This window comes from Egretta garzetta, unplaced genomic scaffold (genome assembly GCF_000687185.1).
Source record: "Egretta garzetta isolate BGI_Z169 unplaced genomic scaffold, ASM68718v1 scaffold126, whole genome shotgun sequence".
In the NCBI taxonomy this organism is placed as follows: domain Eukaryota; kingdom Metazoa; phylum Chordata; class Aves; order Pelecaniformes; family Ardeidae; genus Egretta; species Egretta garzetta.
In genome coordinates, this window is record NW_009260128.1 from 5,237,033 (window position 1) to 5,258,550 (window position 21,518).

General features: G+C 39.4%; 1 protein-coding gene across 1 annotated transcript; it reads right to left on the reverse strand.

Moving 5' to 3' along the window:
- Positions 1-3,606: 3,606 nt before the first annotated feature.
- LOC104128660 (coiled-coil domain-containing protein 58) lies at positions 3,607-4,281 on the reverse strand. Its single transcript, XM_009641493.2, has one exon. It carries the CDS (start codon positions 4,268-4,270, stop codon positions 3,836-3,838), a length of 435 nt encoding a protein of 144 aa, XP_009639788.1. The 5' UTR covers positions 4,271-4,281; the 3' UTR covers positions 3,607-3,835.
- Positions 4,282-21,518: the final 17,237 nt, after the last annotated feature.

Consider the following 21,518-nt stretch of genomic DNA (forward strand, 5'->3'; position numbering starts at 1 on the left):
CCCCCACCATTCCTGCCATCCCCCTCGCCAGCAAATGGGAGGAATGTTGTGCCAGAGCTAGGACCAAAGAAGTGGCAACAGACCAGACAATTTTTAGTCCCTAGGGGTGGGTACATGGGACGGGGTGAAATGAGAGCATGTGCTGCACACGGGCAATGGGCATCTCTGCTAGAAACAAGCCTGCTCATGGCCACAGCAATGGTGACTGCGTAGCACAGACTTATCGGTGTCCTCACCAGCCCACTGACCCTCTGTGGGAGACCAACTGGAAGAACAGAAAATCTAACACCAAGGCCAACTTGTAACCCCCTGGAACAAAGAACTGTTTGATCAGAAGGGTGTGAGCAAGGGCAAGAGATGAAGCTCAGATAATGGAACAGGGTGTGGAGATGCCATAAGCCTTACTGAGGAACGGCCAGAGACAAAACTCAGGTTAAGGGGACAGGGGCATCGAGATTACCTGAGCCTTGCCAAGGAATGCCTCAAACACTTGCAAGACGCAAAGAAAGACCCTGAAGCAAAATCCTCTCAGCTCAGCCCTGAAACGCAACTGCCACCGTGGCAGAGCGGCAGTCCACAGGAGAGCAGACATAAAACGGGGAGGGCAAGTGCCATTGGGTGGGATTTCTGGACAAGCACTCCTACAGACCAGAGACCCCCGTTGGCTGGACCAACGCTGAAACCCGGACCATTGACCTCTCTCCCCCCCACCTCCTCTCCATCCGTCTCTTTACTCTCTTACTTTTTTTTGACTGTAGTAATCAACGTAAGGCATACAAGCACTAAGCATTTCTGCTACCCAATTATTTACCAATGAGCCTAGCTGTGGAATAAAAGTCTGTCCTTACCCACGGACTTTGGGTGTTGCGTATATCCTATTCCAACCAAGAGAATCAGCAAATCTGAATTACTTCTCCCTCCTTCTCTGGCGGGATGCAACACCCACCTCACAGATGATGGGTGATGCAACAGATGGCAAACAAGTACTTCATATCTAACTTCTACTTCATATCTAACTTCAAGGCCTGTTCTTGGGACAAAGGACCTGAGATTGAGAAACTGGGGCTCTAAGGGCCCTAAACGCAGCGGTAGATCGATCAAGGTAAGAGCATGTTACCGACAAGGATGTTGCCGAATTTCCCAGACTTGAGCGGCAGTGTTATGGGAGTGGGTGAAAGGCGGGAGTGGAGGAAAGGGAATGGGAGGAGTTAAAGCTGGAAGCCTACCATTTTCTCCAAATTCACCACTCCAGATGAGGACTTCCTCACAGCCCAATTCGTGGAGGTAACGACAATTCAAGCTGATGAACTCAAACTCCTTCTTTTGCACAAGACCCTGCTGATTCTCTCAACCGCTGTCACCTTCCACCAAGCCGTTGCCAGGCATCTTATTTGCACAGCAGGACAGATGAGCTAACTAACTGGAAGAGCCAGCTCACCTTACCGAGGAGGCCAGAAGCCACACAATGCGTCCAACAACCATGCAGCACCAGTGCTAAACCAGGACATTTTATAAACTCCACTCACCATGATGCAGATCTCACTAACTTCCCTTGGGAAGAGATGTTGATAAGGTCCCCAAGGCAGCACCACCCCTCTGGAGAACCCCTGATTCTGGTTCCTAAGAAATACAGGCGTTAATGTTGTGTGGAAAACACTCATTGGACTCCCTATATTCTGGGTTTGCTGGTCTTTGACTTTAAAGCGTAAGAATGGTTTGGGGTTTTTTCCCCCAGAAGGCACGGAGTTGTGCAGAAGGGGAGGAAAATCAACACTAATTGTCAGGAAGCTGACGCTAAAGTTGACACAGGCCAATCAGTCTGGGTGGTTTTTTGTGGGAGTTGTAAGGGCGTCCCAAAATCCAGTGCTATTTCTCAGATTGGGATGCAGTACTCATCCTGCACACATAGTTGATGAAGTTGCTTTGAAACGCTGATGTTTCACAGACCTGATGTCAAAGATGATCGCCGGCAACGGACTACCCTAGGCAACCCTCACCTGCACCTCCCTCTGTTAAGCTTTGGATGTAATGAAACGGCATTTGGAACGTTGCCTTGAAAAGAACAGCCGTCCCCATTGCATCTCTCGCACAACATCAACAACCTAGTGAGTGTCACCCCTTTAGCACTGGAGACATGTTTGATACCATATACCATTCCTGCCTACACTCACCATTTGCACAGACAGCAATTTCTCTTCACGTAACTGTACTGCTGTTACCTTGGAGAATCTGTGCTGGGAGAACGGCACTACTGCTCTTCATAGTTTTAAAGCTGAGTAACATCTTGAACTAGTTTTAAAGCTGAGTCACACTTGCACACTTGCAGGACAAAGTTATCATATCCCTGCCTAGGCTGAGCCTATGGTACCAGTAAAGAGCCTCTTCCCCTCAGCCTGTTTCAAGACAACCAAATTCTATCCTTAAAAAAACTTCTGTAGAGCGATTACCTATTTCATACATCTTGAGTGTGTACAGGCTGCAGAAGACAACAGCAATGAGTGTCAGAAAAAACCCCACCTCTTTCTATTCCACGGAAGGAAGAAGGAAGAAGGAAGCACACACTTGAGAGAGCTTTCCAAGGAACCGGGAGCTGCCCAGCTATATTCACCATTTCCAAATAAGAGGAAAGTCCCAGCAGAGGGGGAAACTGCCTGCAGGAGATCGAGACACTGGGCAGGGGCATCAGTTGTGCTTTCTCTTCAAGTGTCTTTACTCGCAGAAATAGAGTTAGAACCAGGAAAAGGATGAAATCCTGGTATTTGTGGCGTCCACTGTATGATTCACGTGTGACATCAAGCCGCTCAGTAATTCTGTAGACCACCTTGACGGTAAAGTTGAAGCAGGATTCAACTGCAGACTAGGCGTGATCCTATAACGCACCGGGGTCACTAGAGACAGAGATTTTACCTGCCTTGGCCCACAGCTCATACCAATGCCATTTACATACCATCACAAAACATCTCACTTCAGAGGCAGGTCTTAAGTACTCAAAAAATAGCAAAGCCTTTTTCTCCTTCCCTGTGCCCCAAAGCATGGCAGGCAATTCCAGTTACTCACCTTAATGTTCCACTAACTTCAACGGCACGATTCAAACATCCTGCAATCCACGTGATTTGCCACGTACTGTAAGAGCCCTCTCTGCTCAAAGCAAGCTAAAGAGAGTAATTCAACTTCTTAGTGCAACCCTCTGTATACAAGCGGCAAACACCTGAAGAAGGGATGTTTGGGACTCAGAAGTCTTCTTGTGATGTCAGGAGTTTTTCCTATGCAGGTTTGTATAGATCTACTTGTTTGGCCTTATATTCAAATGAGAACTCTGAACCAATGCTGCTACGTGTCAAGTAGTTCAGAACAATGCTGGTAGCTCTTACTTTCAGGGATGCTGAACCTACACTTGCTAATCATTGTGCAGTTTTTATTTCCTTTCAGGTTTTAGTAGATTATTCACACAAACACACCATGTTCACTCATAGTTTGCCAAGCACCAATTCACGGAGAGCCCTGTCCTCCCTGCTCAGAACTGGTTTTTACTATTTCTTCCCCTCTAAGACTGCTGAAGCTGCAAGAGTTCAAGAAAGATGCCAGTTTCGCATTCCATTTGAAAATTATTTTAATACTATAAAACTCATTTGTTCACATATTTTGTACAAAAGATGAATTGTTTTCTCTTAATTACAGGAGAATCATTTCAACCTTGAGATTTCAGCTAAGTAGGTCCAAAACAAAACAAGACTGGGTTCTACTGGTTCTGGAGGGTCCCAATGCAGCTCACCCAAGGTCTCTTTCCAGTTTGGCTCTCATGGTTATGGACCACCTTGATGGAAGATACCCCGCATCATTGACTCTTCGGAGGCTTGTAGTGAATTCGGCAACGCTCATTAAATACCTTCCAGCTTCTGTCGTTTACCACTTCTTCAACATTCAGCTCCGACTGCATCAGTTTCAACTTTGTCTGCTCTTTCCTGAGTTGCTTTAATAATGCTAAGTCATCCTGGGCCTTTTCCCTCTCTTCTCTGAGAGTTTTCACTACACTGGAAGTCTGAGCGATACAGTTTTTGATGATTCTCTCTCTGCTGGTGTGAGCATCCATCAGAGAATGGTACAGCTCTTTACACGTCTGGCTGGCATCAATTTTCCCCACAAAGGAAGCTGTTGGAATCGTAGTGTTTAACTTGTGGACGATTCTGTCATCGATCGTCCTCATCACCCTGAGCAACTCCTGGAACTCGGCGAAGTCCTTGCAGCTCGCCGCTCCGCTGGGCGCCGCCATACTGGAGAGGCCGAGGGTGATGATATATTTTTGATTACATTGTATAATGTTAGTTATTGATGATGGCTGCATCGTTTTGCAGTTTGATATATGAGCCCACAGTTATAAAAGCACTTCTATAAAGCTTTTTTATTTTCTGTTTCACTGTTATATGCCTTAAAACAACTGTTTACTGAGGTGACTGCTCTATGAGAATTCCACTATTCCTACCAATGAGATTTTCTCCTTCCAAACCTAAAGCCAGAAGTGCTCATAGAAATCTCTTTAAAAGTTACTGTTAGCTGCCAGCAGCCATGAAATAACTCACAAACCTCCCAAGAAAACTATTATAATGTATTTCTTCTCTGATTTGAAGAAGAAAGGATTATGTGCAATTGTCTCTATTCGCTTGTAACCTAAGAAAGATCATGCCCTTCTGAGTGTGTGCTTCCTGTCACGCTGAAGTACCTTGGGGCTAAATTCACCTACTGAGAGGGAGTTGCAGACTGAAGACCTGCTTAATTGCTCATACGAAATAGCCCTATTCATAGCATACATCTACGAGATTTTCAACAGACAAATATATACAGAATCTTTAGCAGAGTTTGTGAAGTGTGACCACTGATTATTAAAAGTCCTTGACTGATATGAAGATGCTACATCTGTTTGATGTGAAAGAACAGGGCTAAGCAGCTTTTACATGGCGTGTACAACAGGCTGCGGAAAGACTTTGCCAGTATTGGCGAGAACCTGAAATATTGTTCAGTGTGTACTTTGCATCTTAGCACTCCATTTGCCAAAGTCATTTAGAAGAGAAGTAGTAATACACACTATTAATAATAATCTGAAAAAAAAATTTCTTAAGGGGAAGGCAGAGAAACTTAAGCTTGCCTTTGAGACAGACACCCAAGAATTCTCAAATTCATGGATTTACATTCTTTCATTTCTTCTCCTCCCTTATTTGCTTGTTACACTTGTTCAAATCTTTGAAGAACTCTTTTTTACTAAGTATCTTACATCATTTTATTTCCTTGTTTGATGCTCATGTATAAGCTATTTTTCCACTTCAGTAAAGAAGCCATGTCTAATGAAATCTGCTGGTGTATGTATACAGTAGGAGGGCTTTTAACAGGCTTAAAAATGACTGCGAACTGTAGCATGCCTCAGCACCTGGATAACACAGTGGCAACCTGTTTTTCATGTTGTTCACCACAGATACAAGTAAAACCCAAAATATTTTAAAGAAAATTTTAAAAAAGGACTAGGCTGCAAGTGCAATGGGGGTGATATGGTATAACTGCTCTTAATTTGTAGTGGCATTTTGTAAAAGAAGCAGTTTAATCATCAGTGGGTTTTTTCTTGAAAAATGCCTGTTGCAGAAGGAAAAGAAACTAGTTTGAGAGCATCTTAGCCCAAGTTAAAAAAAGTAATGAATGTTCTTATATAAAATAATTTATTCTATTTTAATTTTTTTATGTAAAGGGAATGTTACTGAATAATTTTTTTGCCTTTCTATAGGTGAAGGTGCAGAAAAATTCTTGTCTCGGGTGTTCTCCAGTGTTATCAGTTTTGTGCTTTCAAAATAATTTGCCTTCTCTAGGCACATATATACTCTCTTGATATCTTTCCTTAACTTGTGTTGCTGTATCCCTATTGTACTCATGGAATTTCTCACCTGTCTCCATTTCTGTGCTTCTTATTTCATGTATGCATGACAGTCTAAACTGGTTTTATTTGTGTATTTCATTGAATGCAGCCTCTGCCTTGTGTTTGGAGTGATTTTTAAAGAAAATTTCCTTTCAGGTTAATATAATGTAACTTTGATTCAAATTTTAATTTATGTGAAGTGGCTTTGGTGAACTACAGAGTTTAAATAGTCCATTTTTTTTCTTAACTCCGGTTAAGAAAGAGAATTTCTTAAATTTTTTAACTTGTATATCCTAGCACATTCCTTTTTTGTTTTGTCTGCTTTCTAGATGTATAGAAAGAAAACTTATTAGTGTTCAGACTTTATTGGGAACTTCTGCTATTTTAATACCCCAGATAAACTACTAATTTGAATTAGAATTTATTTTACATTGTAATAATTAATTATGTAGTTCTCAGTGGAATTTGATAAGTTTGTGGTCCTGCTGGTTCCTCTTATACGAACCAGACAAAACTAGAGAAAGGAAGAAGAACTGCGCTTACTTCATACATCAGTCATTAACATCAAGAAGGCTTACAAGGCATGTTGTAGTACTCGAGTTCTGTTTTGTCAAACACCTTCAGCACAGAAACTGATTATCATGTCAAATGTCATAAGAATTTGCACAAATGTTGCAGACTCTGCAAAGGTGTTTTGCATTACCCCAAAAGAATATTTTTATTGACAGCTGGTTAATTTAACTTTTTTCAAACTGATTAATCACTAGAGGTTTTAACACTCCAGTTAGATCTTTGCTGCTGATACGGAGATTTCATTGCACACTTCTTCTCAGTGCAATAGTGCTATAGTGATATACAGAGTCTTAAGAATGACTGATGAATCCAATTTTCCGTTAATTTGATTCTGGTGAGTTTAGGGATTGTCATATGATGGGTATGACTAGGTGTAATAATTCAATTTATTCTTATTTACACCGTGCTGTTTCTAAGTTGGGAAGATTCAAATTCTGTTAAAGATCAGGAAAAAAGATTGTAAGAATTGTGTCTGCTTTGTGAGTAATCTCTGTGGGTCATCAGTTACTTTACTGAAGTACTTTTTGCTTTCTGTTAAGTAGAAACATGAGTATTCAATGGTCCTTTTGTGTGCATTTCTATCTTTGGTGTATCCTTAAGTGTGCGTAATCAAGCACAGAGATACTGTCTCAAGCTTCTGAGAGTTGTGGCTTGGGTAACAATCCTTACTTATTTCTAGAGCTATTTAACTGCAGTGAAAATCAAAGACTCATATGTCAAAATAATTGTATCTACTTCTATTCTGTTACTAAACCCAGTATTTATTTAACGTCTGCTTTGGTTTTTTTTTTTAAATATTAGCTATAGGAAGCATGAATGAATAACTTTCTCAAGATGACAATGGAGGTACTTGTCTTTTTTAGACATCTGTTGTTGTAACACTCAGAAGCTAATAGTTTGGACCTCAATTGAAAAAAAATAAGCAATAGGTAAACAGAATTAACTATCTTACAAAATTCTTTTTGAAATACCTATGGCTTAATGCATTTAGTCTATAAGCATGAATTAGTTGTCAAGCCCATCTTATGACACACATTTGAACAGCAACTGCTCTAATGATTTTTAGCTGGTGGAGATTTTCCTCCCTCCTACCCTCTGATAGCTACAGCGCAGCTACAAGATCTTCTTGTTCTGGGGTGTACTTCATGCTCCGGTGTATACTCCCTTTTTCAGGGTGCTGCTGATGTTGGTACATTGTCACCTCAGTGCAGCAGAGAAACAGCACTCAGAAAGATTTTATTGACGTTATACAGTTCTGGGGGGATAGACTCGAGTGTCCACAGGATGAGAGCCACCTGTGGAAAAACATGCATGTTCTATTGACAACTCTTCTTTGGTGGTATAAACCAACCGAGTACTAATAAGTCAGGTAGCTTCTTGCAATAGAAATATTATGTAAAGGAAAAAGACAGTAACACTGAATTTCTAAGCCAATGCATTTCTATTCATCCAAGGGGAAAAAATTTTCCTTCGGCACCACTTTTTCTGATGGTCTATTTTAGTTTCATGTTTCCTGCTCTCAAATGCCTCTGTTTCAAGGAGTGGTTCTCCAGAGACAGCTTGATATTTAATAGGTGGTCTGGTGATGTTTCTACTGAAAGTGCCACTGCTAGAAATATTTTCTTGCTTGCAGTTCAGGGAAAGCTGGTACACAATACCGTGGCTTCGTTCTAAATCTGATTTCACACCCTCCAGTTCCTATTAATTGTTTTTCTTATTAACTTTAGATACGATAGGAAGACAAACTGGAGGCACAGTACTTTCCCCAAGATTTTTTCCCTCTTGATGTAATTTACTAAGTTTAATAAAAGCTAAATGTGAGAACAAATTATTGTATGTCTTTCTGTTATTGAGTCATCAGGAATCTCTTGGAATTTTGCTTTTTCCCCCATTGTGTACTTCAGATGTACTTTTTCAAAATTTCTGTTCTCTTTTTGTGATGTAGAGTGGATCTGACCAGAACAGTGAAACTGAAACAGACCTAAAAAACCACAGGCATCAGGTGGTAAGACTGTATCCCCGTGTTGCCAAGGAACAGAATAACACCTACTTGTGCAGGAGGTTGATGCATGTGTATGACACTTCACAGAGAGGGGAGAAATTTGCTGCTTTACACAGAATGCTGTGGACAAATTGACACACTGTGAATTTACCCTGTGTGGTGATTAAGGCAGTTCTCTGTTATGTAGTATCACTCTTCCCCAAAGGCACACTCCCTCAGGAACACATGGAGCAAATGTCGCCAAGCTCCTTATACTTCTTGTTCCCTTTTGCCTTGCTTATGCCGACTAATTTTTCCTAAGCTTCCTCCCAGTGACATCCTGAAAGTCTGATTGGAAAGATACTGCCCAGGGTCATGTTTTGGACTGGTGTGGCTCAAAGACCATCCTCTTTCTTATTTTCTTATCTTCAAAACTGAATCTAGGCCATCTTAGACATCATAGAATCATAGAATTGTTCAGGTTGGAAAAGACTTTTAAGATCATCAAGTCTAACCGTTAACCTAACACTGTCATTATTTTTTTTTTTTTTCTGGGACATGGTTTAGTGGTGGAATGGCATCTTGCAAAAGGTACTTCCATGCAGAACATTTATTTGAAAATACAGAGGAAAAAAGTAAACATCACTAAATATCATTTGCAGCTTACTACCTGGATAATGGTCTCTATTTGTGTTAGTCTTACAATACCTATCCATCTGGCTGTCCTTCAAAAAAAAAATATTCTGTCACATGCATGTCCATCTCATCTTTGTCAAGACTATCTTTTCTACCTTCCAGCAAGAACTGGAGACTCATGAGAAGCCTATCTGCAGTAGTTAGGAATCTCCCTATTTCACTGCCTCATGTAGTCTCAGCACAATTGCCCCAAGTTCATGACCAACAAAAGGGGTTTTGTTTGTTTTCACTTCGGAGGGCACCACTGCTTCTTTTCTAACATGGTCTTTTTTTGTGTCTGTCAATATCTTAACAAAAAGCACACTTTCTTTAGGAGGATTTTTGCTCAAATATTGCAAAAATGTTCACAGAAGTAATTTATTTATAACAAGCACTTAGTTTAATGTCATCTTCTATGTTCAAATCTGATGAAAAGACTAGTTTTGTGTCTTCCTGTTTTTATTAGATAGCTATTTAAAACTTCCTTTTTTTTTCTTATTTACAGTTCTCTTATATTTGCAGCATTTTTTTCCTGGCTATTAGCTGAACACTTTTGTGCTGGCAGCCAAGGACTAGTGGATTATGGGAACACAGAAGTGGAGAAAACCTTCTGAAGAATTCTTTAGCAACCAAATTGTAAATATTTTTCATAAATTGAACAATTTTCAAATTAAAAATCAATTTTTTAGACTCACTTTTTCTGATGGGAGGCTGATGCAAAAACTCCCTTATCTATTATTAAACCATGCTTTTTTGTGCCAATCCTGCATTCAAGTATAGTTAAGTGTTTCATACCCTTGTTTTCTGTCTCCTGATCTTCTTCCTAAGGAATAATCATATCTCTGTTCCTAAACTCTTAGTTTATCCCCATGTGACAAATGAAGTTGCGTGTGAGCTAGCCTAATCCCAGAGACCTGTACCAATTATCACTATGAGAGGGGATTACTAATCTGACCATGAGGGAGGTTAACACAATGCTATAGCTTCCAGTACTGCACAAGGCTATACAGAAGTATCCATGAGCATTTGGCACATCTTTCTGCTAGCTGGATGTCCCCTCAGACTGTACTTTCAGTCATTTTCAGCTGGCAGCACCTCTGACTCCTGACAGCAATCCTGTCGCTGACTGCTTGTTCCCTGTCTTGTGTCAGTGCAAAGTTCACATGGACATTTTCTACTCTCATGCGTTCAATGGCCTCATTAACTCTTACGCCTCATCAAAAGAAGTGAGCAAGTAAGAAGGAAGAAGGGATCAGTGGGAAAGGTTTATTTGGCCTCATTCCCAGTTTATGCCAGGCTAAATTGACTGTGAAACTATGACAGTAGGACTGAAATAAACTGAGACAGCTAAGCTGGTCTGGTAGCAAACTGCTGCCATCATTTACTTTTTCTTTTTTTTTTTTTGGTACAGCCATCCTGTTTGAGTGCACCAGAGCTTTGGGCTGCAGCACTCTGCTTTTCTTGTCTCTGTAGAAAGAAGCAGCTGAGGCCAATATTCAATCTTTTTCATTGGGTAGCAGTGGCAAGGGTGGTTCATTTTAACCTCCTAAACAAGAAGTATGTGTTTGTTGTTCTTTGTTTTTTTCCAGGTGGAAACCAAGATTTTTAGGTAATTTAGATGTATCTGATTTCACACATCAATTTATTCTTCTCTTCGACTTAGCCAAAAGTGAAAATGAATAGCACAGAATCTTGTCATCTTTTAAGACAAGTTTCTATATTCTGTTGCTTGTGAGCCTAAAATAAGCAAAAAATAATCTGGATCTGAAGAATAGGACTGAAACACTTATTTGGAAAGAAATTCTGGTTTATTTTATTCCACTAGCTAGATGTTTTTCTGGTTTATTTCTGTCTGCATTAAAAAAGGTTGAAAAATTAATGTGTTCCAGCTGGAGCTGCATAAAAACTGACTGAAATATCTTGCTCATTAATTTTTTGGGACTATAAGTTCTGAACAGTAGTAAAATATATAATAAAGAGCAGAAACGGAAAAGGGTCAGGACACTACTGGTCTGACAGTTCTGTAGCACACTTTCTGCAGGACCCTGTTGCTGTTTTTCACTTCCTTGCCTTAACTTCCTACCTGTTACGTTACAATATTAAGAATTTTTAGTCCAACTGCTCATTCAGGATTGCCTTTCCAAAGAATGTAGTTCTAAAGCTCTGAATCTCACAACTTCATGAAATAGGAAAAAACATAATTAGGAAAAGTTCATGTGGAAATAGGATCACTTGTTCAATCCCTATCTGTCTGGCAGAGAAGTGAAAAAAACCTATTCCTTATTGAATACTTAAGACACTAGTTACCACACGATTTCTCAACAAGCAGGTTTGTAAAATTTTAGAACTGTCTTGATTTGGCAAGGAAAGAGATAAATAAGTTGTATAGTTCTGACTGAAACTAAACTTGCCACTACCATGAATAGGCTGTTTGTTTGCTGCAGTCATCTATCTGAATAATAGCTAAAGTAACACTGCTTCTATCCTTTACATTGGAAAGAGGATTGAATTACACAAGTGAAAAGCATGGTGGTTATTTTTTTTAGCTTATTGTAAAATATTCCTTATCAATTAAAAACCAAAACCAAAAGGACTTTATAGGGCATTTCTCTCCTCTTTTGCACAAGATAAAAGGTCTTAAGGACTTTGTGTTGGTACTTTCCATTAAGAACAGAATCGATATAATTTGCTTATTTAGCAAGACTCAAGGGAAGGCAGAGGATTGTAGCACAGTAGAGCATCAGTGAGATTGTGATAATTGCTGTGAGATAAAGTGAGGCTAGTGGATTGTGTAAATTGGATGACTTCATTTAAACTTCTTGGGAGTGATGGTTTATTACTTTTGCTGGTTATTCAGATTGTTCTCTATTTTCTTTATGTCTGTTGTGCCTTCATGTAAAATCTGGCATGCTGGTGTTCATTTTCACATTCTTATTAATGTCTTGTTTTGGTTTTTTTTTCAGTGTAGCTGTGATATTATAATAAATTAGGACAGCTAATAATAAGAATATCATCTTGGGCAATAGGTTGTCTTTGCTATCATACTACAAATTTGATTACAGAATGGAACTACTAAAATTTTGAAGACAAAGAATATAGAGGTTGATAATGAAGTGTAATGATAACATAATAATAATCTTTGCTGACTTTATAGTCCTTCATAGTATGAAGACTCTTTAGAAATCACAGGGGAAATTACCTGTCTTTATAGAATAACCAATAAAGGAGAAACTTCAAGATAATGTTTTGTTAGGTTTCCTAACTAACTAGTTAAATGTCACAATTACCTATGTGTACTTACCTTAGGTTTTACTTTCAAGATAAAATTAAAATCTACAGCCTTATTAAATATATATATAAATACACTTTTATCATTTAAAAAAAAAAAAAGAAAAATTGAACTGCCAGTTGAACTTGAGTTACTGGAGTCCTGTCCTCCCCCTAATATGCATGCCCACAATATAGTGCCAGCACATCTACTCATTAAACTGGATTTTTTTTGGACAGATTATTTGTTTGAGACAGCTGATAGTCTCATCACACATGTGGCAACTTCCATCTAAGACAGTGGGACTCTAGTGCCATTATGTTTAATCCTTCTTAACTTATACTGCAATTGCAGTTCCACTGTGAGATACAAAACAGTCCATTCAAGAAAAATGTTAATTTTAATAATAGATACAGTTCTAGTCACTCACAAAAATATGCTGTGTAAAAAGAAACAAGGATTAATAAATGAGAAGTGATTAACTAAACAGCAATGGATAAAAACATGACTCTTCTAGAGTAGATATTGCTTCAATGAAATTGACAATATCTCAGCTTCTGAGCTTGTCATACCTATGTAAATTATGTCAGAAAAACTGCAGGCAGAACAAATAAAAATATACTTTTTAAAGTTTGAAGGAGCATAAATCATATTGACAAACGTTTTGATACTGTGTGAGCTAGATTGCTTGTATGAGCATGTTTTGAACAGCAGTTGCACCTAAACAAATTATTTAAATGAGAAAACATTTCCTGGTGATATGTGCAATTTCTAAAGAAAACTATATCAGAACAAGATCTCAGCTATTTTTATAGTACCAATTTGACATGCAGGATACTTGCACAGAACTAAGATTTCTGACAAGTTTTATAGTTTTGCAAAAGTAGCAATCATCCAGAAGCATTTAGGGCCAAATTTTCAGATGGGAGTTTCACATCACATGGTGAGATACGTAACAGTATATTTTTTGATCAGGATACCTCCTGATGCATGATGGAGATACAGCATGCACTTCCAGGCCCTATTTTTAAGAGTGGTTGTGATCTGCCTGTGCCACTCCTGGGGGCGCATATTAACATAGCTAAGCAAAGCTGTTCCTTTTCAGAGAGCTTTTATGCAGTGCTTTACAATTTATCTTCAATCCGGGATAACTCCATAGCAACATTTATAACTTGCGCTTATGTATGCAGTTATGTATGCATGTGCACGACCACTCTGGTGTGATTCCTTTCTTTGCTTTGAAGTTCTTTGGCCACATGTTCTTTATACATTAGAACCTGGTGTTACAGTTCAATTAATTGTTTGTTGTCTACATGCTTTTATGTGGAAATATGACTAATCAGATAAACTCATGTTTGCAGGTAACTTTACTGCATGGTTATTTTTTCTTTCTCCACTGCAAAGTTTGCTGGAGAAAGGGATGAGAGCTGGTTCAGCTTTGTTTAGTTTTTCTTACTTTTATTTTCCTTCTTCTTTAGAAATATAGGAAATTATGTGTTTGTGGTCTGAAACAAATAGGACTAGATTCTATTGCGTTATCCATCTTTTAGCCTCTTTGTATATTGTTTTATTCACCACAGTTATGGAAACTATATCATTATAATGTGTTGTCATTTCAAAATGTGGGTATATTGTGAGACGGAGGTAGACAATCAATACTATATGATGATTGTGAAATACAGTTAGGAGAAACTTTTATCTTTAACAGAAATAAAATTATTTTGTTTGTCACAACTTGCCAAAACAAAACTATTGTTATTAACAGAAAACACAAGTCGCCTTAACACATTAAGAGCTGTGACTTTACAGTGTAATTGTGTGTGACTTTTTAATTATAAAGATTCTTCCTATTTGCTCTGTACCTTTTCAATAAGGTCCATTTTTTCTCTAGCCAGTTCTGTTGACTTAATGTTGCATCTGTGATATATTTTGTCGGGAAGTTTTAAGAATTTAAGTCCAATTTATCCCTTGTGACTATGAGTGTCTGGTAGCATTTTGAGATGTAGGAAGCCTCACCACTCAGGAAACGGATATTGTCTCTGCAGCATTACATGGTTCTTATAGGAACCATGGTTCTAAAACTACCGATTTTTCATTATGAGTGGTACATAACTTTCAAGACCACTGGCTTTTTGCAGTATCTTGCTCTTTTAGTAAAAAAGGAAGTAGGGAGGAAATAAGATGCACCTGGTTTTGGTTGGGGTTTTTTTTTGGGTTTTTTGTTTTCTTTAACAGTGACACTTTTTAGAATACCTCATTCGCAGTCTGTATTCTCACCTGTCATATTATGTTCTGCCCTGGTGCATTTGAGAATTGAAGCTGGAAGGACTAAGGTAGCTGGTAGAAAGCACAGTTAGAAGGTAAAGTTTCTGTGTAGTGTGGAGAGAAACTTAGAAATTTGGAGTTAAAAGAAATCTGAAAGAACACCTAATCAATGTTCCTGCTCTAAAGCAGTCCAAATGTGCCTAGAACTTCAATAGTAAGGCTTTCTCGGTGTAATGTATTGCAATGCTTTTCTTTTGCAAAGGTTAAAATATTTTTTTCCACATCATCAATTTAAACTGCTCTTATGTTTAATCAAACATGATCTCATTTGTCATTAGGGGTATGACAACACTACATTTTCTTCTTTGTAGCAACTTTATTTGAAGACTGTTCTGTATACAACCTCTATCTTCTCTCTTCCCCCCTCACCAAAACAGATCAGATTTTTTTTTTGTAGTCTTTCTCACAAGATCTTTTTTCAAAACTGCTTATACTTGTATCCGCTGCACTTTCTCCTAACTTATTAATATTAATTAATAATAATTAAGCTTAATATTCTTACTAAAATGTAATACCCCAAGCTGGACACAGATATTTGCTGAAAACTTGTACTTCATGGATAAAGTGAAGCAATTATTTCCTATGTATATGAATGACAGTTCTGAAAATCAATCTCAACCACTGTTTTGCAAAATCATTCTATTATATGAATAGTTTCCGTTCAGTAGTGATTTCCTATTCTACATTTGCACATTTATTTTTCAACTTCCCCTGTTCCCAAGGGCTTGATTTTATATGCATATTATGGTGTTGCTTGAGAGTTTGTTCTGTTCTGGCTATCCTTACTTCAGCTAGTGCAGAGCAACACAAAGAACTGAATCAGGCAGGACTGACTTTACTTTGAGGTGAGGTCCCTCCCCAGCAGAATCCCATACACCTTGCTAAAATCGTCTTTTTCCATTCTGTCCCAATAGTAAAATGTAATAGTGATGTATTGCAGAGCTAACACGTTGTAAATAATTGCTCTGTGTAACAATTTTCCATAGCTTTTTGTTTCTTTGCTTGCTTTTATAATCAGTGTTGAAATGCATTATTATTTACCACTACAAATTTTCAGTTGTGGTCTTCACCAACTGAGAAGTCTTAGAGTTGTTACTGGCATCAGGAGACTGATTCTCATTTTAAAGCCAACCTTGCCAAATTTATTACTTTTAATCCAGATCAGCTCACTATGCACTCCTATACCTAGCTCTGAAACACAAGTGGAGGAACAACACAGGCTGAAGCAAGAAATCAGGGTTTAGTAATTGCTTAAACTGCACTGACAGAAATCTGGGCAGCTAAGCCTGAATGTAATAACTCTGTGCTTGCCTTCATTGATCTTGGAATGAAGGAATTTTCCAAGATCTTCCCTGTTCTACAGGTCATTCTCCAGAGGGACATGGCTATCAATGTCACATACCAGAAAAAGCCAAGCTCTGTTCTGCTTTTATTATTTCACTGCATAGTATTTAATTTAATAAACAGTATAGTTTGTAGTTTCTTGTCTAGTAAGTCCCTTCAATATGGATCGATGGAGCTGCAAGAGCAGCTATCCATTACCAGGATGAAAGGAAAAAACATTCTTCTTCATATTATCCTCTATTAGCCACTGTTAGAAAAGGGGCTGGGTAAATCTTTGGTGTTATTTAAGGCTCTATAGGGAAAACATATAAAAGTCTTGCTGAAATTATGTCTAAGAGTGATTTATCAGGGTTAAATTAGTGCCAAAGGAATGTGCATATATTTATGTAAATCATGGGCAGTGTGAAAAAGGAGCAAAAGAAGCCCCACTTGCCACTTACACGTCTGTAAAAGTTTCATCGTAATATTTATGGATTTGTTAGCTTCTGAAAATCCATTAATTATTTAGCAGTTAGTACCTCTGAAAACTATTTATAATGCAATACAGTCATGGCTGACTCTCTCCTCAGACTAAATAGGAACTTCTCTTTCAAAATTGCCTATGTATCAAAGCAAAGGTAGCAGACTGAAGCATTCCTATTAAAAATATCTCCATTTCAAACAAGGAGTGAAATATAATTAGAATTTTGGGGAAAAAGGCTAAGAGAAGGTCCAAACACCAGTATTTAATGGTGGTAAATGGTGGTAAAAGGAGGGTCTGAAAATAGAAGACTTTAATGTCATACAGACATTTTTTTAAACCAGTGGAGGCGGGGGGGGAGGGGGAATAGGTTGTTTAGTTTTTGTGCCAAATGGAATGGAAATACTTTATTGAAAGTTGATACAGAGAAAAGTGATGTAGAATAAATAACATCACAAATGCTTATGGAAGAAATGTAGTAGAGTAGACATTGTCACCTATTGACTAAAGTATACAACAGCAAGAAGGGCAATTTTATCCAGAAAACAAGAGGTACTAGGCAGCAGCAAGAGATGCAAAATGTTAATTTCAGATGCTCAAAGAATGCATTCAGGTGTTGTTTGCTGTTTGTCTGTGACTTTAATAGAACTACAGTCCAAAATTTGATGCTGGCTGAGAGTAGGGTTATTTCGGGGGGGGGGGGTTGTTGTGGTATTTTTGGTAGTGTTTCATCTATTAGATTTTCTTAGTTGTAGACCACACATCCCAGAGGATTTCTCCTAAGATAATGGAAGCTATTGACTCTAGGCTGTTTGATCTGGCTTGCTAAAGGTCAACAGAACAGTGACAATCAGTAGTTAGTTATGACCTAATGACAGCTTAGGAAACTGTACTGAATAAGTTGATAATGTCCTTGTAGCAGGTACGTATTAAGATCCTAAGACTTCATAATCACATTGTTTGAAATATCAGCTAATAAAATGGAGTTATGGACTTGTGGACTAAAGCAAAATGACCTGTTACCTTGACTCTCTTTTGAACCCTATATGTAAGACAGATGGTGATTGTCCTCTACTGTTTAAAAACAGTAAAGAATCTAGAGAGAGACAACAGTTTTATCCAATTAATATTTATTGCAGAAACTACTGAATTAATTTAAGTTTGAATGCCCATATTCTGGTTTGAAGTATAACATTTTATGGTGGTAAAATGAGAAACTACTAAACTGGAGTCATGGGTCTTTGACACTCAAGGCAAAAGATTTTCACTAGTGTATTGGGTTTGCATGGTTTGGTAGTCGGGGAACTACAGTGGTGGCTTCTGTGACAAGCTGCTAGAAGCTTCCCCCATGTCTAATAGAGCCAATGTCAGCTGGCTTCAAGATGGACCTGCTGCTGTCCAAGGCCAAGCCCATCAGTGACAGTGGTAGCGCCTCTGGGATAATGTATTTTAGAAGGGGAAAAAAAAACCCCTGTGCAACTGCAGTCGAAGAGAGGAGTGAGAACAGCTCTGCAGACACCAAGGTCAGTGAAGAAGGAGGGGGAGGAGGTGCTCCAAGTGCTGGAGCAGAGATTCCCCTGCAGCCCATGGAGGTCAATGGTGGAGCAGATACCTGCCTGTGGAGGACCCCACACTGGAGCAGGTGGATGAGCCCAAAGGAGGCTGTGACTCTGTGGGAAGCCCATGCCTGATCAGGTTCCTGGCAGGGCCTGTGGACCCATGGAGAGAGGAGCCCACGCTGGAGCAGGTTTGCTGGCAGGGCCTGTGACCCCACAGGGGACCCATGTTGTAGCAGTTTATAAAGAACTGTAGCCTGTGGGAGGGACTCACTCTGGAGAAGTTAGTGGAGGACTGTCTCCCATGAGTGGGACCCCATGCTGTAGTAGGGGAACAGTGTGAGGAGTCCTCCCCCTGAGGAGGAAGGAGAGGCAGACACAACATGTGATGAACTGACCACAACCCCCATTCCCTGGTCCCCTGTGCCACTGGCAGGAGGAGGTAGAGAAATTCAGGAGTGAAGTTAAGCCTGGGAAGAAAGGAGGGGTGGAAGGTTGGTGTTTTTAAGATTTGGTTTTATTTCTACTCATATTTGATTGGTAATAAATTAAACTAATTTCACCAGGTTGAGTCTGTTTTGCCCTGACGGTAACTGGCGAATTATCTCTTCCTATCTTTATATTGACCCTTGAAACATGGTCTCTGTAATGAACTCTGCAAATGAACTCTGTAAAAATACAGTAATTTATGCCTTGGCCCCATAGAAATCTTTCTACAAAAATGTTTTATAAAACATAAAGTCTATTTTTTTCCACTCAAAGAAGTGCACATTTGTTTAAAAGTCTTGAAAATTTGAAATTCTTTTTATTTTCAAACAAACAAACAGAACTTTTGTTTATTTTATTTTGTTTGTCACAAGCTGGTTGGGTGTGGGAAAGAAGTTAACTTTCCTGGTTTAAGTTTATGTCAAATATTGGCTATCATCCTAACTATCTTACATTATCAATGATATAACCTAAAGTATGAGGAAATGGCTTTCATTTCATAAGAAAGAGGAGAAGCTTAAAAAAAAGGAAGAATGTATTGCAGTTGAAGTCTTGCAAACATTTAAGTTTTTTTCTTACATCAGGCATGGCCTCTAAGCCCTTTGAAAAGCAAAGCCAAAATGTCAATATATGTAAAGGACAAAAGTAATCACTATAAAAAGCATGGTCAAATATGAAGTAACAAAATTCACTTCATACAAGAGGCAAAGGACAAAAGCCTTCTTATTAAATGTTTGCTTGTCATAGTAATTATGTAACGTGTTTGGTTTTTTTTAAGATAGACTTAAATGTACCACTTGGCTGGACACTGTTAACAAAACAAATAGAAGAGCTTTCAATCGAAATTCTCAAAAGCAAAATGAAAGTGTATATTAAATTATTAAAGTATTAATAATATCTATTTATTGTGGTAATCATTATTTTCTTCCTTGCTGAATAATCACTTTAATTTAAAGCATCATTAAAAGTCCAGTTGCCAGTAATTAATGATAAAATTTGAAATGAACTGTACCATAATGCATTATTTCATAGATCCATAGAAACATAGAACTATTAATGTTGGAAAAGACCTCCAAGATCATCAAGTCTAACTATCAACCCAACAACACCATGCCTACTAGACCATTTCCTGAAGTGCCACGTCTACACATTTTTTCATAGAATCATAGAATTGTTTAGATTGGAAAAGACCTTTAAGACCACCAAGTCCAACCGTTAACCTAACCCTGCCATCCCACCACTAAACCATTTCCCTAAGCACCTCATCTATCCTTCTTTTAAATACCTTCAGGGATGGGGACTCGACCACTTCCCTGGGTAGCCCGTTACGGTGCTTGACCACTCTTTCAGTAAAGACATTTTTCCTAATATCCAATTATATATGGATGAGATGTGCATCCATATCTCTCTCTCTCTCTCTCTCTCAAAAAACCCCACTCTCTCTCTCCCCCCTCTCTCTCCCCTAATATACAATTGAAACCTCCCTTGACACAACTTGAGGCCATTACCTCTCATCCTATCACTAGTTACTTGGGAGAAGAGACCAACACCCACCTCACTACAACCTCCTTTCAGGCAGTTGTAGAGGGCAATAAGGTCTCCCCTCAGCCTCCTTTTCTCAGGCTAAACAACCTCAATTCCCTCAGCTGTTCCTCATAAGACTTATTCTCCAGACCCCTCACCAGCTCTGTTGCTCTCCTCTGGACATGTTCCAGAAACACAACGTCTTTCCTGTAGTGAGGGGCTCAAAACTGAACACAGTATTCAAGGTGCAGCCTCACCAGTGCTGAGTACAGGGGAAGGATGACTTCCCTGCTACTGCTGGTCACGCTATTTCCAATACCAGCCAGGATGTTGTTGGCCTTCTCAGCTAACTGGGCACACTGCTGGCTCGTGTTTATCCAGCTACCAACCAGCACCCCCAGGTCCTTTTCATAGAATCATAGAATGCTTTGGGTTGGAAGGGACCCCTAGAGGTCATCTAGTCCAACCCCCCTGCAGTGACCAGGGACACCGCTAACTAGATCAGGTTGCTCAGAGCCCCAGCCAACCTGGTCTTGAATGTTTCCAGGCATGGGGCCTCCACCACCTCTCTGGACAACCCATTCCAGTGTTTCACTACTGTCCTGGTTTCGGCTCGGATAGAGTTAATTTTCTTCATAGAAGCTAGCATAGTGCTGTGTTTTGGATTTAGTACTACAAGAATGTTGATAACACACTGATGTATTTAGTTGTTGCCAAGTAGTGCTCAGACTACTCAAGGACTTTTTGAGATTCTCCTGCTCAGCCAGGTGCATAACAAGCTGGGAGAGAGCCCAGCTAGGACAACTAACCCAAACTGACCAAAAAGCTACTCATACCGTATAACGTCATGCTCGGGGGGTAGGTTAATCAGTCGGTTGCAGGGAGAGTGATCGCTGCTCGGGGACTGATTGCAGGTCGGAGAGTGATCGCTGCTCAGGATGGGCTGGGCATCGGTGGGTGGGTGGTGAGCAATTACATTGTGCATCATTTGTTTTGTATATTCTGTATATTCTCTTCTCTTGCTCAAATACTTCTTCTGCTGTATTGCCCCACACGATGTCATCAATATATTGCAGATGTTCTGGAGCTTCACCCTGTTCCAGTGCAGTCTGGATCAGTCCATGGCAAATGGTAGGGCCGTGTTTCCACCCCTGGGGCAGTCGATTCCAGGTATATTGGATGCCCCTCCAAGTGAAAGCAAACTGTGGCCTGCACTCTGCTGCCAAAGGGATTGAAAAGAAAGCATTTGCAATATCAATTGTGGCATACCACTTGGCTGCCTTTGACTCCAGTTCGTACTGAAGTTCTAACATGTCCGGCACGGCAGCACTCAGTGGTGGTGTAACTTCATTCAGGCCACGATAGTCTACTGTCAGTCTCCACTCTCCATCAGACTTTCTCACTGGCCATATGGGACTGTTAAAGGGTGA